Source organism: Toxorhynchites rutilus, chromosome 1 (assembly GCF_029784135.1).
Source record: "Toxorhynchites rutilus septentrionalis strain SRP chromosome 1, ASM2978413v1, whole genome shotgun sequence".
NCBI classification, from domain to species: domain Eukaryota; kingdom Metazoa; phylum Arthropoda; class Insecta; order Diptera; family Culicidae; genus Toxorhynchites; species Toxorhynchites rutilus.
In genome coordinates this window covers 31363128-31382853 of record NC_073744.1, presented here as the reverse complement: position 1 = coordinate 31382853, position 19726 = coordinate 31363128, and the positions used below count along the sequence as shown (strand labels likewise).

Sequence of the window (19726 nt, the reverse complement as noted above, 5' to 3'; positions counted from 1 at the left end):
GGCATCACTTCAGGAAAACGAGAGCCCAGAGACATAATTAAGCGCGAGAGAATTCGATTCTCGAGGTTGGATGATGCATTGCATCGAGTTGAGCATTCATTCTGTGTACGATTTTTGGTGTGGAAAGTGCCTTTCAGGTCGAAGCAACCTAAATTTGAAGATGGCGTCCAAATTGCGCCCTGGTCACGACACAGTAGTCAAGGAATATCACATTCGCGATCCTGCAATGATGAAAATACGCAGGAAGAAAGTATTATGTTCAGAAAAAAATGATTTTAACGTCCGGTCTGTAGCGTTTGAAACAATAAAGCGCGATTCACATACAACATCCACGTCACGTTGCGTCAATTATTCTTCCATGCAATTCCTATTGAAGCATTCACATACACCAGTAACGGCAAGTCGAAATTGCCGTTGCCGGTGTATGTGAGTGTTTGCATAAGAACTGCTTGGAAGAATAATTGACGCAACGTGATGGGAGGGAACGTGAACGTGACGTGGATGTTGTATGTGAATCGCACTTAAATATGACGGTGATAAAGGGAGATTCAATTCTCTCTGAAGTGCTGCCAGTAATGCAAAAAAACAAGATCTAGACTGTTAAACTTTTTTTTGTGTTGATATCATTTTGAGAACAAAATAGCTGAGTCGGGTTGAGCCCAAGACCAGCCAAAGCCAAAATCATTGCATTTGAAGCAGTAGTTGAGTCGGGTTAAGCCCAAGGCCAGTTTTTTGTGTAAATGTAGTTGTTACTTTCCATATTGAGTCGGGTAAAGCCGCAGATCAATATTTGAATAGATTGTGTAAGGTTGTGATAGGTTTAGTCACATCCATTGCATTTGTGTTATTCGGGTCGAGTTATGCCCAAGACAAATATTATGGTTTTTGCTTATATCGTTTGGGTTTATATCTCGAATGAATTTTAGAATGTTTGAATGGTTTGAAATGGTGGAGACTTTCAATTTGAATCCTAAACTCGATAGTGTAACCACTATCAGATCATAAGGCACGAAGCCAGTTTTAAAATGTTAAAATTTATATGAAAATTTCGACATCATGTTATTTAATTACAGTGATTTGCCTCTAGTTGGACATACCGAAGCATCACTCAGGACGAGGACGTAAAGCTCATTCGTTCACGAGTGCGGAAATCAAATCCAACCGCCCGGACCTGATATAGTAAACGCGATGCGAACACGATTCCAATGCGGCGAAACTGTGTTTGGAGTGTTTGTCCGCGAGTGAACGCAAGTGATGGTTGCCAGACGATTAATCTATAAATATCTTCACAACCGAACTCATTGAACAAAAATAAAAATTGAGTTGTTGAGAGAAAAAGTAATCGAATGCCACCGAAAAAAATATTTCACTTGCTGTACCTTCAATTTAGATTTTCGGTTGAAGCTTTTTTGAGAAAAATACAATTTATTTTATCAAATTGAATATCCCACAAATGTTTTTGCAATTTCAGTAAAAAACGTCTTATTTCATCACATAATAAATGAAATAATAAATAAGAAAACCATACGTTAAAGTAAATTTTCATTCATAATTTTGATTTTGAAAGCATGTTTATTCCACCTGAACATCCATCTTTTTTTTGGCCTCCCAATGAAAGCACACGAAGTTTAATGCCGTCTATGCGAATATACTCTTCAAAATCAGAATCCAATTTGGATTACGATTCCAATAATACAAAAGCAAAGGCAGCAGGTTTCCATTTTCATAAACCTTATTTTTAGATTTTCCAAAACAATACTCGGAACTTGACAGTTCAGTATAGTTGTATTGGTGAGCCCGAGTGCGAAACTAACAACTTTCGGGTTGAACCTAGCGCGAAACCAGTTGAAACTGAGTGAATAAAAACGTTTTGACAGTACTTAGTTTGGCACTGGGGTTGAAACTGAACAAAAACGAATTCGCTATATGTCCTCAGACTCAGTGACGCATTAGGAGCGATTGTGGCCTGTAATTGGACATACCAACCAACACAACACAATGTGAAAACAAGTTAAAACGGGAAAATCATTGAAAATCTAACAAATAAACATTAGAAAAGAATGCAAAATTGTTGCAATTGAAAAGAACACGTGTTAAGTAAAAGCGTCTATCTTTATTTCGTGCTCAGCTCAAACTAACTGAAGTGAAAAATCACGTTGCTAATGGTAACCATCCTAGTTCATGCCTACTATAGTAAAAGCAACTAGGGATGCTAATATCTCCCCCCTAAGAAAGAACATAGTCTTGAAAACGATGTGGAGGGTTGATGTTTCGTTTTGGCTTTGATCGTGCCAGCGTAGAACCATGTACTGCAGAAAACGGTCCAGGTTGAATAGGTTCTGGTTCATCGTCCGGCAGTTCAGGATCGTCTGGAAGTTCCGGATCGTCCGGAAGGTCAGGAAATTCTTGTGCTGAAACAAAAGAAGAATTTTCGTCGGGAAACTCCGCATTTGTTGTCATTCCGAAATCGCCCAAAAGAATGCTCAGCGGTAGTTTAATTTCTGTTTTTTTTTGTTTTCCAGTGTCGTTGGTCCGAAGTTGATCGATGTGAGAACGAATTAGCCGCTTCCGTCCGGATGGTGCATCAAGAAGTACATTGTAATGTACATTCCCAATCGCCTCAATGATGACTCCAGATTGCCACTTCCAGGTGGTGTTGTTTTTGTGCACCTTCGCGAATACCAGTGATCCGGCTGCAAGTTTCCGTGCTTGGCAAGGCTTGGCTGCTACCGGTGGTTGTGGAAGTATATTCGAAGGCTTCAGCAAATCCAATGTTGTCCGCATTTTTCTGCCGTTCAGCACTTCCGAAGGGGATTTGCCCTCGAGCAGATTGGACGGAGTTGCTCGATACACCTGCAGAAAGGTTTGTAGTGCTGCAGATGCTCGTAATCCTTCCCCCTCTTGGATTTTGCGCAGTGACCTCTTAAGCGTGTCGACGAATCTTTCCGCTTGACCATTCGATTGGGGGTGGAACAGTGCGGTGCGGAAATGGATGATGCCCAGCTTTTCGCAGAAGGAACGAAATTCGAATCCAGTGAACTGGGTTCCATTATCAGAAACAATTACCTTCGGTACGCCAAATCTGGCAAAGCTCTCAGTGAGGAACCCGATCGTCGAAGAAGCTGTCGTTGATTTCGTCTGGAACATCTCTGGCCACTTGGAAAAGGAATCGACGATGACCAGATAGCTGAACCCGTCGATCGGTCCGGCATAGTCCAAATGAATACGTTCCCATGGACCTTCTGCGGTCTGCCACATGTGGCTCTGCTTGTGGTGGAGATTTTTTCGCATTCGCACAGCTGGTACAGCTTCGAATGTACTCAGTGATGTCGTCATCGATCTTCGGCCAGTAGATGATGCTCCGAGCGATGACTTTGACTCGTTCGATTCCGGGATGACCTCGATGTAGCTGCTTCAATAGTTTCTTCCGGAAACACTCCGGAATCACCAACCGTTCCATCATCATCACGCAACCTTGTACAACGTATAATGATTCACGCCGATGGAAAAACGTCTGCAATGCTACATTCTGAATCGATTTTCCGTTCTTGGGCCAGCCGGAGTTGATGTACTGGATGAGTCGCTGCAACATTGGGTCTGCTGACGTAGCTTTCTGCACCATATCGACTGGTAGGTGTTCGATGGTGCTGTCCAGAATGCACTGCTGATCGGGCTCGATGTTGACACTTGCCACCACAAATTCTTCCTCTGGTCGCTCGTGGCTGCTGATGAGCCTCGATAGTACATCCGCATAGCCGAAATTGTTGGTAGATACGAACTCGATATCGAAATCGTACCCAAGCAGTGTAAGTGCCCAACGCTTCAACCGATTTTCCGTGTGGATGGGAACTCCTTTCTTCGATCCAAAGACTTTCACCAGTGGCTGGTGGTCAGTCTGTAGCTTGAACCTTCGTCCCAACAGCATGCGGTGGAACTTGGTGACAGCAAAGACCAGAGCGAGCGCCTCCTTTTCGATTTGTCCGTAGTTTTGTTCAGCCGACGACAGAGTCTTGGACGCATGAGCGACTGCCTTGATACGACCGTCCGGGAAACGATGCATGATGACCGCTCCAATGCCGGTGTTGGATGCATCACCCGCCACGATGATCTCCAACGCTGGGTCATAGTGGGTAAGTAATAGGTCCGACTGAAGAACTTGCTTGATGTCGGTGAAGGCTTGTTGGCATTCGGCACTCCAAATGAATTTAGCATCTTTTTTCAGAAGTTGATCCAGCGGTCTTCGGCGTTGATGCATTTCACGGATGAATTTTCCGTAAAAATTCACTGCGCCCAAGAACGATCGCAGTGTGGAAATATCGGTTGAACGTGGCATCGTGGAAATTGCTGCTGTTTTCTCCGGATCCGGGCGTAGGCCATTTGCGTCGACGATGTGCCCCAGATATTTGATTTCCCGTTGATAGAATGACACTTTTCCAGCTTCAGATGGAACCCATATTCTTGGAGGCAACTGAACAGGGTGCACAACGTCTGATAGTGTTGCTCCTCGTTTTTGCTGAAGATGATGAAGTCATCCAGGAACACCTCAACACCGGAAATCCCAGCAATCATGGTGTGCATAAGCTGTTGGAAAGCACCGGGTGCTGACTTTACACGAGGAGCCAGCCTGTTTAAGTTGAATAGGCCCCGGTGGGTGTTGATGGTGAGGAGTCGCTTCGATGCATCGTCGACTTCAACCTGTAGGTAAGCGTCCGACAGATCAATTATGCTAAACGCTTTGCTTCCAGCCAACTTCGAGAAGATGTCGTCCGGTGTGGGAAGCGGAAAATTGTGTGCCTCCAGCATCGAGTTCAGCCCAGTTGAGTAGTCGGCACAAATTCGAACCTTGCCACCCGGCTTCCGAACTGCCACGATAGGAGCTGCCCAGTCGGAGTGATATAATGCCCAACTGCTGCAGACGATTGAGCTCGGTTTCGACCAAGGGAATGGCGTTGTATGGAACCGGGCGTTTGGGTCGAAAAATCGGTCTGGCATCTGGCTTCAGGTGAAGACTGATTTGAGCTTTCTGGCAATGCCCAAGAGTGTCCTGAAAAACTTCGGGAAACCGCATGAGGAAATGCTTTCCAGAAAAGGAATTTGAATTGGATTGATTCACTTGATTAATGAACGATGACAATGGTTTCGTCCACATCTCGAAGAGGTCCATCCATTCCGAGCCGAACAGGTTGAGTCCCTTGACTGACGTTACTCGGCATAGTCCAGGCTTGATGACGTCGTTGACTCCTACGAGACAGGTGAATTCCCCCAGCAGCGGCAGAGGATCTTTGGTTGCAGAAAGTGCTTCACAGGACGATGGCTTGAGTGCAGGTGATCCAACCTTCCTCCAGGTCTCTTCACTGATGATGGTGATTGGTGATCCACTGTCGAGTTGCAGTGTGGCTTGACGTCCGTTCATCATTGTCGTGACGAAACGGGTGAGATTACCGGTGTGGTTTACAGTGTGAACGATGTTGGCTTGGTACTTGGTCTTCTTCTTCTGGTTCTTCTTACCCTTTTGGTTACCCGGTCACGAAAACCAGACATTTGAACTGGTCGATTGTTAGGTTCACAAAATCGAAATCTTCACACGCTCGGTTTACCTTTCCGCCGTAGGTTATGATGTCGTCTGCTTCGCTTTTCGCCAGTTGGAGACACTGGAACCGGCGTCGGAAAAGTGAGGTTTGTTCTCCGAAAATTTAGATTAACGTTTCCACGGTGTCCTTGAACGTAACATCCTTAGGGAGCCTTGGAAGGATGTAATTCAAATACCGACTGTGGGAAGCGGTGTCCAATTTTCGCAGCAACAGCCGGACCTTGGCTGCATCATCCAAATGCTGCGCGTCGGTCTCGAAAAGGTCGGTATAGCGTGCGAACCATTTCTTGAATGTGACGCCATTTACTGGGTTGAAAGAAAACTCGCTGATGTTGGAAGAAAGGGCTTCCAACGTGTGTTCCGGATTTGGCTGCCTGGGAACTGCAAACCGCTGCAAGAGTTGGGTGATTTGCAAAATCGCCGTTTGCATGTCCTGGACCGCTTCTCCGGCTGGTTCTCCTTCTCCGCTTGTCATTTTAGATGATGTATGCTTCTATTGACTCCGATTTTCACTTTGTCCTCGTCGCCAAAATTTGTTGCAATTGAAAAGAACACGTGTTAAGTAAAAGCGTCTATCTTTATTTCGTGCTCAGCTCAAACTAACTGAAGTGAAAAATCACGTTGCTAATGGTAACCATCCTAGTTCATGCCTACTATAGTAAAAGCAACTAGGGATGCTAATAAAAATACATAATCTAGTTACTAGATTCTAGTAAAATGGTTGAAAACACTCCTAAAAATTAATCGTGCTATAGAAACTTGCACAAAGGATGTTTTGAAAAATGAGGTTATTCGTATCGCATTACAGGTCTGTCCAATCAGCTAGATGTCCAATTAGAGGCGAATATGGCTCCACTCGCCTCTTGCTGTTAGTAGCTCTATTTTAATAAGCTAGGTTTTAGGTTAGGTAGCTTTGTTTGTAAACATTCCTCATCTGCATTAGTTCTGTGTACAGTAATAAACCAACAAATGGATCCCAACATGATAAGAGACATAGTTCTAAATACTCACGAGCCAGTTACTATTAAAAATTTCGAAATTCCCTGGAACTGCTTCAGTGAATCGTTTCCACAGTGGTTGAGCTTCCTAGATAAATCGACACCGAATGATGGTTTTGTATTTGACACAAGTTCGCTACGAAACGGTGACCGTCCGCAGTGGGAGCGAAAGCGTGGAAAAATTCGTATGACGATGGCTGATTTCCATCGGAACGCTAATTCCACAGCCGGTCATTTTAAAATCAACTGGGCGTCGTATAGTTATCGTTGTATAAGTGAGCTCCCAGAAAAATGCCGGCGTGGGGTCGATTTCAAGTCATTTGGCTTTCCGGATGCTACCGAGGATATCAGTTTCTGGATTGGTTCGAAGGGGTCCCACACACCTTGCCATTATGATACGTACGGTTGCAACATCGTCGTACAAGTTTACGGCCGAAAGTCGTGGTTACTGTTTCCACCAGATGCAAAATTGAAGCAGACTCGAGTTCCTTACGAGGAATCGAGCGTCTACTGCGAGGAAAACTTTTATAGCCCAGAGAGATACTCGGCGGTGATTGGTGAGCAAAAATTATTCAAACTCAATTCCAAACCTTCCTACGGTTGTTCACTATTTAGATGTAGAAAACGATGCGTATTGTGTAACTTTGGAACCTGGAATGACGCTCATAGTTCCTCCTAAATGGTGGCACTTTGTTGAAAGCTTGGAAACATCGTTGAATTTCAACACATGGATACCACTGGTGAGTAGCATGATACACGGCCACAGGATTTGTTACAAGGATAATTATAAGAGCCTAGAAAGGTTTGTTGTTTCAGCTAGAAGGAAAATCAATCGATTATTGTTTTTGTAGAGAAGGGTAGCTTGTCTATCAGGGCTTCGGGCCCCATTCTTGTTCTGGTCAGAAATGCTATCGTCAAACATCGTTTTTCTGGCTTGCACTGGTTCGGTGGAACTGTCTACCACTGCTCAAAACATGACATCAAGATCATTATCGGAGTTTTCAATGCTCAGATGAATAGAAAAGATTACCAATCGGTAACTTGTACATACAGCGTAATTTGATTAATGAAAGCGGTTTAAGATTCATTGATTTCACCGTCTCCAAAAACATGGTATTTGACCAATGAGGTACATATAGAGGTGGAGCAGTAGGCGAAGTATATCTGTATTGGCAAGCAAAATATCGTGTCGTAATTATTTGCATTCAATATGAAATTTATATGGAAGATACAAAACAATGTTGAAAGTACTCACGGTTGCATGATAATTTGAGCCAAAATTCTCATGAAATTATTCAACTGTTGGTTTTTTAACAAATAACAATTGTATCGTGGCTTATTTCGATTATTTATATGGTAAAAAGGTCTAGAGAGCTGTCGTATGCTTAGTTCTCGAAAGCAGTAACATTTTCGGCGAAATTTTGAATAATTGACAATTATTATCTCACATCATACACACCGACACTGAGAGCCTTCGATACATCCACTTCATAACGTAAAAATGATGAAAATTCGTTTGTTTCTATGAACGTGGGGGAGTGGAAATGGCACATGGAAATATCACTATTATCCGTTTTTTTCCGACGTGATTTCACAAATGTTCACTGCACGCTATCACATTAGCCTTATATTCAGCGGAAACACTAATACATTTTACGTTTTTAATTGATAAACTACTTCCTTAAAATAGCATTTTCACATGGATGCGGTGAGCAATCAAAGATAAACACAACGACTGACGTCACTATTTGAGGAATAGTTATGGCAGCGCATGCTATGTCGCTCGAAACTCTACCATCTTCATTACCTTTTTTCCAGTACATTGGTATTTGACACAAAATCCTCCATCGATACACCTGGATGTCACCGAATTAAAAAAAAAACCCGGATCGACCATGCTCTGATAGGTGGTCGGCAATGCTCGGACATAACTAACCACTACCTAGTAATAGTTAAGATGCGCCCAAAACTCTCCGTTGTAAACATAAACATTTGGTATCTATGCCCGCGACGGTACATATCACACGATAGAAACAAGCAGATGCCGCCAAAAAATACGCACACTCGTTCGAAGCTGCGCTGTCGGAAGAGGACGAACACACCGAAGCTAACCTTGAGGGCTTTTGGAACATTTTCAAAACAGCCATCAATGGCGTAGCAGAGAGCATTCCAGGTCACGTGGAACGAAGAAGGCGGGACGAGTAGTTCGATTGTGAGTGTCAGCAGGTGTTACACGAGTAGAAGTCAAGCTATTCGTATATAGACAGAAGCAGAGACAGCAAACCCAACTCTCCCGGAGAAAAAGTGCCGCCAGGAAGAGGAGTGCGAAAAACTAGAACAGCTGCACCGCTCTCATGAGACGCGAAAATTCTACCGGAAACTCCATATGCATCCCGAAAAGACTTCCTCTTGTCCCGGGCACAAATGGAACAAGGAACAAGGAACAAGGATGGGAGTATCTTGACAAACGATTGTGATGTGAATGAAAGGTGGCACTCCGACGGACACTTGAATGGCGTACAAGCAGAACATTCGTGCAATCACCTGCAACCTTCAGAGTTCTATCCCAAATTATCTTCCGTACTGTATCGACACTAACGAAAAGATTCGTGGAACGTTATCAGGCCATCGAAGGTCGGTCTATTATTGACTAAATCTTCACCTTGCGACAAATCCTCCAGAAATTTCGTGAGTACAGAGATTCAATAATACGAAAAGAGCTATGGATAATCATTGAACGCAGTGGTGTCGACCGGCGGGTTCGTGGGGTGCGGGCCACCCCCGGGTACACGATTTTAGAGATGGCAAAGAAAGAGGGGTGCAACTAGACGCTTCCGCCTCGGGTGCGAAAGCTCCAAGTGGTGCCACTGCATGGATGTTAACGGCTTGCCCGAAAAGTTGACCAAATTGATTAAGGGCACGATGGATAAAATACAGTGTTGTGTGCAAATATCTGGTGGTGTATCTGATCTGATAAAGTGATGACCTCTCTTGCTTGCCGTTCAACATTTAACACTCAACTACTAGAGGGTATAATGTGATGAGCACAGTTTAGCTTACGTGGCAAAGTTTTCAACAGATCCAGTCGATTGATCAGCTTTTCCGATCTGATGAAGTGGAAATCGTTGGCAGAATGTTTGTGACGGTAGCTGTACATTACACCGGCCTCAAGCACGAGATTGAGAGAGAGAGAAAAAGTAAGAGAAAAAGAGACAGAGAAAGAAAGAGAGACAGAGGAAGAAAGAGAGACAGAGAAAGAAAGAGAGACAGAGAAAGAAAGAGAGACAGAGAAAGAAAGAGAGAGAGAGAGAGAGAGAGAGAGAGAGAGACAGTGTGTGAGAGAGAGAGAGTTGGACTGAGAATTAATGTATTTAAACCAAATACGTGTTGGCTTCCGGATCCGAGCACGATAGGCCCCGATTACGCAGTAGTGCAATGATCGACGGCGATGAGTTCGAGGTAGTGGACCAATTTGTCTACTTTGGCTCAATGGTAACGACTGACAATGATACCGGCCGCGAGAACCGGAGACGCATTATCCATTATCGTATTATTATTATGGGAGTCGTGCACTGATCTCCACAAACACTTGAGGTGAGACTGGTGTGCACCAGTTACCCGCAGGATTGGAGAGAGATAGTCACGTACCGAATTAGGTCGAGAAATATCGCAAATCAGACCATGTTATGAAGACGATATCGATAATTTTCTGTGAATTGTGGTTTCATTCGTAGGAAAAAGACACAGAAGAGCAGATTTCCGAATGTCTAACGCGTCTCATAGTACTGGATTATGCGAAAAATTTGACGACATGTAACCTTAAACATATCATCAATCCAAACGAGGTTTGTTACGTTAATTAGTTTGAAGTAACATTTGGTCATCGCAAACCACTCCAATTGCAGCTTACTATGACCACTGATCCTTCCTCAGGGGAAGAACTCCAGCTAACCCTCGAACACTTGCTGAATCAACGAACGACTAACAAACGGCAGCGAACAACCCAAAAGCGATATCTATCCGGATACCTTCAACAGACTGAACTATCACATCTTCTATCTAGATACAATAATTTCATCACAATCGTCCCCAAGCTGACGAGTCACAATTTTTTCCATATGATGAAGCGCAATAGTCTCCGTTACGATTCCGCTTTGAACGGCACCAGTGACGACGAGGGCCATAACAGGCGAATCGCGAGTACCATCAATAGCGCATGCAATCCCACGCTGATCAAGCTGGTGAAGGATATTCTCTAATGATGTTTCAAGTCACACATCCATGTTTCGATTAAATTTTCGTTTACTAAAATGATAAGTTGTACAAAAAACGCTAAATTTTAATGTAATAGATAGTTAATGCTAAAATGGTTTACATGTTATAGTCTCGTTTTCTTTTTGTTGATAAGAAAGAGTAAGATGATACATTAAATTTCTGCTTGTGTATAATGAATAAAAGCACAAATTTTGGATACAAACAGGAGAGTTCCATATAAACACCGAGGTTGGACCCACGGTTCCTTTGTATAAATAGATCTGATTGCTACTAACAAGCGTGTATTGATGTATCAGTTCAGTTCACAACCCAGCCTGCAACTAGATGAAAACCTGTTCCGAGGCCAGCACTTCGGTGAAAGGCTTGACGATCACGCTCGTTGCGAAGCAGAAAATCAGTCCGAAAAAGATCGAAATGGGTAGCGCCGGCAGGGCCTTACGAAAGATGGCCAACAGCAGTAGCGTCAGGCAGAGACCCTGTGACGAAAGATATACTTATATAAAGAATGCCGATTGGATTATTTCTATTTGATTTTTACCACTAAAATAGCTACAAAACAGGCTATCGTTGTGTTCCAGTCCCCGTAGCTTGAAGCCTTACCTACCAGCACAGAGTAAAAGATGAAGTCGCCCAATCCGAGTTTGATTCCACCTGCGAAATTGAGTACGGACTTTCAGATTAGAACGACAATTAGGCGAACGAAACCATTCTTACGCTCTTCCGGCTGTTCATACAGCGGAACCTGCTGGGAATCACCGGTGGCACGGCTTCCCGGACCACCGGGACTGCTACGACGATTAGTATCGGCCGTTACGGTACGATACTCGGGACGGCTTGGATTATTGGCAATGTTTGCCTGGACTTCCATCTGACGGCGAGCAACCCGTTGGTTTGCGTTGGCAGCCCAATCCTGCGTAAAGCCACTGGTTTGATCTGAGAGTTGAAAGATCGGTTCTAAATTAATTCACTTTCGGTAGGACTGCTAGATGTTTCAGAAGGTGCATTGAGAAAACTACAAACAAAACTAAAACAGTGCAAGTGAATTTAGTGTCGATGATTTTTGATCTCTCCTGGGTGCGTTGTGCCGTTTCTTTCCTGTGGCCATTAACGAGTCAACCAAGCCCAGTCACAATCTACAATTCCAGCGAAGCCCTCGTTACGAGCCAATCAACCTTTAGGAAGCACAAAACCCAAAGAAGCAACGATAGAATACAATCGGGACAAAAGCATTACCCTGAAGCGTACCGTGCTCAGCAGCATTTGACGAGGTTATCACGCGATACGTAACCAGGGGCATACCTTCAGCATTATCCGTGTGCTGCTGCTGCGATTGTTGTGCTAGATTGCGTACAGGTGATCCCGTCGATCCATAGTTAGTCGTGCCAGCTCCACTGGTGCTAGTGCCGATGGTTTCCCGTTCTCCGCCAAGTCCATCGGAACGCGTCAATGCTTCCTCGCTCGGATCCGGATGGGTTCCCATGTACGAGTACATGATAGTTGCTAAGATAAGATTGAAAATTCAATAAACATTCGAAACCCGAGTGCATTGCATACTCACAAGAATATATCAAAGCGGGGAAGATCTGCTCATTCCGTTCGTGAGCGGTTTCCACCAATATCCTCAAGGGACCCTTCGGTGTCAATACAGCTATTAAATCTACAAGCAACAAAATTGGTGCAGTCTGTAAAAATAATTCATCTTAGAGTGTATGTGTTACCCCAAATGGATATGACGGCTAGCACAGCCCAAGTGGTCCATTCGGGAAGATATTTGATGAACACTAGCGCCATAAGGGCAGCGATGAAAATCAAATAACCTTGCTGCAGCCGTAGCGGACCCTGCCAATGTATAGAAATCATGCCAACCACCCCGAAGTTCCACATCAGCAACAATGCCGTCGGGTAGTCGAAAGGAATGTTGTACGCCCGGAGAACCTCCCTGATGAAACAGGAGATTGCAAATAAGATCATTTTGCCAACATTACATTCCAGAAGCAAACATTACTCGAGATAAAGGTAGCTGAACAAAAACAGTAACAACAGCGAAGACATTATAAGCCAGCCGTGGATAATTTTGTAGCAACGCTTCTTATACAACACTATCAACAATATTGTCATGATCACGATCACAGTCATCAGGATCATCGAGTTGGCAAGAGCGTTCCAAATTTTCGTTCCCGTGTCATCTGACAGCTCGTGGAATGGTGTGTAAACAAGATACACATCTTTGGTCGAGTAGAAATTGATGGAACTGATCGTTGCCACCACCACCAGCATGCATAGTGTCACCGGAACAAATAACTTGATAACATGCTGGGCCCCATATTTGAGCCCTTCCTCTTCTTCTTCCTCGTGTTGGCGCGTAGAGCCACGGCCGGCTGATCCTCCGGGGGCCCGCGATTGATTCCCATCGCTCGCTTCAGAACGACTGGTACCTGCTCGGCTTGGATCTCGGATTGTTACATTTGGAATGGTATCAGTCGTCTTAAATTAAGAAACAATGAAGATAAAACGAATTTCACGTACTGTTTAGAATAAGCTAGAAACTCACTCCATATGATGTTTGGGTTCCCGCCGCTTCCTGTGGGATTTTCTGTCGTCGCTTTCGTGACGCTCCGCGGCCATCAGTAGAGTCACCTTCGACACCGCTAATTACCGCACCCGTCCCAGGTGCATCGCCTCCAACTCCACCGCTACCACTGGAGAAGGTCGGGTGATCGATGTTGATGTGACCATCCATCTAGAAGCTGTGACTAATGCAGTTGTTCGAATTCTCAACGTTGTGTTTCGCCCACTACTGCGGTACTGTGAGCGTAGTAATGATATTCGCTTTCCTATGCCGTTCCGTAGTGTTGCCGTGTTGCTGAAATGAAATGCACGGCTTCGCTCAAGGAAGCATTTCAAAAGCAACAGAAAGTTTAGTTGAAGTTAACTAATAACAAGCGAAGATAAGGTATTTTAAAAAATGTTTTCCATGGTTTATTAAACCTCACCTGTGCCAATTGACGGAAAACAAAAACGAATGACACAGTTCGCAAATTGTGTACTGTAAATAAAGTGTAGCTGTCAACCGTTAAGGCTGATTTAGACGGTGCCAGTCAACGCGCTAGTAGAAGAATCCAATCACTAGAGTCTAGTTATTAGAGCCATGTAAACATCCGGCTCCAGTTACTTGCGCAAGTATCGCACAAGTAATTGGCCACGCCAGCGAATAGAAAATTTTCTAGATACTGGCGCCAATAGATAAATGACAATTTCTTCCAAACAGTGCGTCATATTAGACATTTGTGTGAAATCGAAATGCCAGGCAGTTTCAGTGGTGCCATATATTTATTTGTACTGGAAGGGGAAAAATCTTTTTCGGCTATGGTTTCGGCTAATCAAACGGTGTTATTTGGCTTGCTCTGTAATTTGTATGTTTGTAACATGTTTGTTTGTAGCGCTTTACCACATTAAAAGAAATTTAACCCCCTTCCTGTTGACCGATTGGTCTGAAATTTGGAACACACCTTTATCTCTGCAGTCATTATAAAACTGGGTATTTCATTATTTTAAAAATCCAAGATTGCGGCTGCTACAAAATGGCGGATTACATATTTTCTCAAAACCCCATCAACATGGGTATCAAATCAAAGGGCTTGACTAGTAGAACACAATTATGCATGAGGAATGCAAATCCAAAATGGCCGCCTCCACAAAACGGTGGTTCACATATTTTCTCAAAACCCGGTCAATATTGGTATCAAATGAAAGGGCTTGACTAGTAGAACACAGTTATTCATGAGAAATGCAAATCCAAAATGGCCAAAATGGAAAATTTGATTTGGCCGCTGCTAAAAAATGGCTGAATGGCTTGACTTGGAGAATACACTACACTATGAACAACATAATTTCGAAAAGGTCACCGCAATAAAATGGTCCACTATGTATTTTTTGCAATCCCCTCAATATTAGTATCAAATGAAATGATTTCACTTATAGAATACAGTACACCATCGAAATATTCCGAAGAAAGTTAGGTAAGAAACAAAAATTGAAAAAACACATATGTTTTGGATGGTTTTAATGTAGAGAAACTAGGAAATAAAATAAGTAAAAAAACCTTTTTAAGTTAAACGGTGTAATGTACTAAGAGCTAGAAATAATTTGACAAGTAGCTGTTAGTAATTATCACATCCGTTCTTTCATTGATCTAGGGCAATGATGAGACTAAAATAACATCGTGGGGTATATGATGAAACAACTAACTGTGGATAATGGAAATCCAACGTTTATTTCTTACCTAATTTTCTTCGGAATATTTTCATGATGTATTGTATTCTATTAGTCAAATCATTTTATTTGATACCGAAATTGAGGGAATTGCAAAAAATAAATAGTCGACCATTTAGTGGCGGCGACCTTTTTGAATTTATGTTGTTTATTATGTTTCGTGTTCTTCATGCCAAGTCATTCAGCCATTTTTAGCGAAGGCCAAAATAATTTTTTCAAGGTCATAGAATACGTAGTTTGATAATGGCAGTAGAATTGAAAGTATGTTCCATATTTCAGATCAATCAGTCAATAGGAACGGGGCAATTTTCTATTAATATGGGACAACCCTACAAACATTCAAACATACATACAAACAGGTCAAGCTGAATGAAACCATTTAAAAAGTAATTAGTTGTTTGGGGACTGCGGTCATTTTGGATTTGCATTTTTCATAAATTACTGTCTTCTACTAGTCAATCCCTTTCATTTGATATACATATTGATGGGGTTCTGATAAAATGTGTAATCCGCCATTTTGTAGAGGTTGCCATCTTGGATTTGCATTTCTCATGTATAACTGTGTTCTACTAGTTAAGTTCTTTCATCTGATACCCATATTGATTGGGTTTTGAGACAACGTGTAATCAGTCATTTTGTGGTGGCGGCCATTTTTGATTCGCATTTTTCATAAATAACTGTGTCCTACTAGTCAATCCCTTTCATTTGATATCCATATTGATCGGGTTTAGAGAAAATATGTAATACACCATTTTGTGGTGGCGGCCATTTTTGATTCGCATTTTTTATAAATAACTTTCAATCCCTTTCATTTGATACCCACATTGATCGAGTTTAAAGAAAATATGTAATCCGCCATTTTGTGGTGGCGGCCATTTTGGATTTGCATTTCTCATGAATAATTGTGTTCTACTAGCCAAGCCCTTTCATTTGATACCCATATTGATGGGGTTTTGAAAAAATATGTAATCCGTCATTTTGTGGTGGCTGCCATTTTGGATTTGCATTCCTCATGAATAATTGTGTTCTACTAGCCAAGCCCTTTCATTTGATACCCATATTGAAGGAGTTTGGGAGAATATGTAATCCGCCATTTTGTAACGGCAGCCATATTGGAGTTTTAAAATCATGAAATTCCCAGTTTTATAATGACTGCAGAGATAAAGGTGTGTTCCAAATTTCAGATCAATCGGTCAACAGGAAGGGGCTCAAATTTCTATCGATGTGGTAATGCGCTACAGACAAACATGTTACAAACATATGAACGTACAAACATACAAATTACAGGGCAAGCTAAATAAAACCGTTTAAAAACAGTTCCTATCGGTGATTTATGAGAAACATCTGTGTTCTTACTGTACAGAACAAAACAAAAAAAAGTTAAATAAATATACCTTTCCGGATAAATCTGTACATTTGCCAACACTGGATGGTTCGACGGTACAAGGAACATCAAATTCAATTCCCTCAACGTATCCATGGAAGAATCTCCATTCGCGTTGACGGCATTGTGCTTCATGTGTTCGATTTGTGAAGCGAAAATGATAATAGACAATGAAATCATGGAAATATCAGGAAACAGCTGATGAAGGTTCAGTACGACGTGTTTTAATTAGTAAATTAACAAGAAGTAAAATTTTTCATTCAAATTTTGACAATTTAAAACTGCCTTCGCTCTTACAAAACCGATAAAGATTAATTTGCCTCCCAAAATGGTTATCGCCACCAGACGTCGCCACTGTCATTCGTCATCGAGGATAAAGTGACAGCCAAGCTGTCCAGTTGTTGAAAATGTGTATAAACGCACAGCACCAGTCAACTGGTGATCTAAATATGGCGTGCCGTTGACGTTCAAGTAACTGGCGCCAATTACTGGTCAATGTGTAAATCAGCTATTACAATTTTCAAGGGGCTCCATCAATGAGCAATGTCCTGGAAAAAAGGTAATGAAGATGGTCGAGTTTCGAGCGACATAGCATGCGCTGCCATAACTATTTAGCAAATAGTGACGTCAGTCGTTGTGTTTATCTTTGATTGCCCACCGCATCCATGTAAAAATGCTATTTTCAGGAAGTAATTTATCAATTAAAAACGTACATTTTTGTAGAACTCTCGCTGAATATGAGGCTAATGAGATAGCACGGAGTGAATATTTGTGAAATCACGTCGAAAAAGACGGATAAACGTGATACTTCCATGTGCCATTTTTACTCCCCCACGTTCGTAGAAACCAACGAAGTTTCATTATTTTACCATTATGAAGTTGATGTTTCGAAGGCTCTCAGTGTCGGTGTGTATGTTGTGAGATAATAATCGCCAATTAATCAAAATTTCATCGGAAATGTTACTGCTTTCGAAAACTAAGCATACGACTGCTCTCTGGATCTTTTTACCACATGAATAATCGAAATAAGCCACGATATAATAGTCATCTGTTAGAAAACAACCAGTTGAATGATTTCATGAGAATTTTGGCTCAAATTATCATGCAACCGTGAGTACTTTCAACATTGTTTTGTATCTTCCATATACATTCCATATTGAATGCAAATGATTACGACACGATATTTTGCTTGCCAATACAGATATACTTCGCCTACTGCTCCACGTCTATATGTATCTCATTGATCAATGAGTAAATACCTAAGGGTGGGTTTAGACTAGTGATATATTCGTGTGAAGAAATATGATGAGATTTATAGAAATCGCATCAACCACTTACACTAGCATGAACTTATATAGCGAATATATTCATACTTCAGTCTGCATTCAACTTCATACTGCATTCAACTTCAGTTATTTCTCACCAGTGAGAAATTCACCAGCGTTTACATATGCCCGAATTTATTCTATTCATCTTATACATTTATCCCTCGGAGAAGTGTATCATATATATTCTCACCCGTTTACATCTATTTTCGGGTGAATAAATCCATCTATAGCAATAGACCTCCCTAAGGGGCTGTCCACATACCACGTGGACAGAAAAAGCACGATTTTAGACACCCCCCTCCGTGGACAAGCGTGGACTTTATCTATACCCCTCCCCCTGTTGTCCACGTGGACATTTCTCCATTTTTTGAAAAAAATATAAAATAATTGAATTGCGCTTCAATTTCATTTTAAATTTGTTCCTGTTTAGTTTTCTATGATTGGACATTGATAGAAATGTTAGCTTTATAAATAGTAACGGTTTGTTTTCAATTTTTCCCCAGCATTTCCCGTGACGTTATTTGTATAGCTGTTTAGTTTCTTCCAAATCCCATTGACGTAGTTATTACGTTATATTACGTTTTTTATTCTTTATTTTTTGAGACTTTAAGCTATTCTCTCCTGTTCTGCTAAACTGGTTCGTCTCAGCAAAAACGACCTAATAAGTGCCGCAAGGTGTATTTACGATGAACTTGATTTTACATACAGATACGGATAAACAGTTCCAAATTTTTATATCACGAGAATTTCAACACATTACAGGGTTACGAAAATGTCCACGCTTGTCCACGGTGAGGGGGGAGGGGGTTTTGATAATGTCCACGTGGATACGTTAAGTAATTTTGTCAAGTAAAACATTCATGTTAAAAGTCAAAATTGAATGTGATCTGTTTTGTATTTACACGATTTTTTGAACTTCACGCCCGCCCTGAGTACTCAGTATTCATTTATAAAAAGACTGAACTGCCTGAGAGTGCTGCTCGGTCAAACATCCATATTTTTTCATATGACTGAACCTCTTTCCGGAAATGTATATTCTGAAGGTAACGCACATGAACTACACAGTAAACATTAAATCGTATAATTTTACACGTGCGAAGTTCAATCAAAGTATGTATCGTGTATATTTGAAATCGCATAAAATGTAAAAACTCGGTTTTAAATACCATTAGCAAATTAAGTCGCAATTCGGTATAATAAACATCAATTTTATGATGCACATTGTCATAAAATATATTTAATCCGCATCATATGCGTATATTACGCTGATGCAGTTTGTGTGTCGTATAAGCTTATAATTTAAATCGATTCAGTACTGTAGTGAATCGTGTTGCATGTCGAAGAAAATCAGGAAACAGTGAATCATATTAGAGAATTTCAGATAGCCGCGCGAGATAGCTGGTGGATGATAATCCAGACGACCGGAGTTCGAATCCACATCGGAGCAGTTTTCACCAAACATCAATCTGTGCCATTTCAAACATTCATATTCCACTCCCAACACAAGTCAATCAAACAATTATTATTTCTACAAACATAAATACTCATATATAAAAATGGCAATTCGTGAGGCTATAATAAACCTTTCACGAAAATATTTTGCGCCATTTGTTTTTTTCTATGTCTGTAATAAATCGTATATGAATATGGCAAAAGTCGTATTTGGTGCTTTGACAATTCATGAATATATTCATATTAGATTGCACTTCAATTTCAACATAATCGCTATTATAGCCGGTCAAAGTTGCATATTCATCCAAACAAATTCGGTAAGCATTTGCCATGTATGTATATCCCAGCAAACATTAAGTCGTACGAATAGCTATAATTGGAGGCGATATACATACAACCAAGACACATTTGTATGATATATGATGCA

General features: G+C 41.7%; 3 protein-coding genes across 5 annotated transcripts; 1 reads left to right on the top strand and 2 right to left on the bottom strand.

Moving 5' to 3' along the window:
- Positions 1-2226: 2226 nt before the first annotated feature.
- Positions 2227-4255, bottom strand: LOC129780173 (uncharacterized protein K02A2.6-like). Its single transcript, XM_055788167.1, has 2 exons — positions 3453-4255; positions 2227-3409 (listed from the first exon to the last, which is right to left on the bottom strand). The coding sequence occupies exons 1-2, from the start codon at positions 4253-4255 to the stop codon at positions 2227-2229; spliced, it is 1986 nt and encodes a 661-aa protein (XP_055644142.1).
- Positions 4256-6528: 2273 nt separating this feature from the next.
- On the top strand, positions 6529-11231 carry LOC129771860 (HSPB1-associated protein 1). Its single transcript, XM_055776192.1, has 4 exons — positions 6529-7145; positions 7204-7328; positions 10323-10433; positions 10494-11231. The coding sequence occupies exons 1-4, from the start codon at positions 6560-6562 to the stop codon at positions 10845-10847; spliced, it is 1176 nt and encodes a 391-aa protein (XP_055632167.1). The 5' UTR covers positions 6529-6559; the 3' UTR covers positions 10848-11231.
- On the bottom strand, positions 10873-13850 carry LOC129766577 (presenilin homolog). 3 transcript variants are annotated; one of them, XM_055767959.1, is made up of 8 exons: positions 13415-13850; positions 12869-13347; positions 12582-12802; positions 12422-12520; positions 12109-12363; positions 11578-11796; positions 11402-11514; positions 10873-11339 (listed from the first exon to the last, which is right to left on the bottom strand). In XM_055767959.1, exons 1-8 carry the CDS (start codon positions 13601-13603, stop codon positions 11184-11186), a joined length of 1731 nt encoding a protein of 576 aa, XP_055623934.1. In that variant the 5' UTR covers positions 13604-13850; the 3' UTR covers positions 10873-11183. The 3 variants fall into 3 exon arrangements, with proteins under 3 accessions (XP_055623934.1, XP_055624787.1, XP_055623363.1); XM_055768812.1 differs by having other exon boundaries at positions 12163-12363; XM_055767388.1 differs by having other exon boundaries at positions 12097-12363; positions 13415-13786.
- Positions 13851-19726: the final 5876 nt, after the last annotated feature.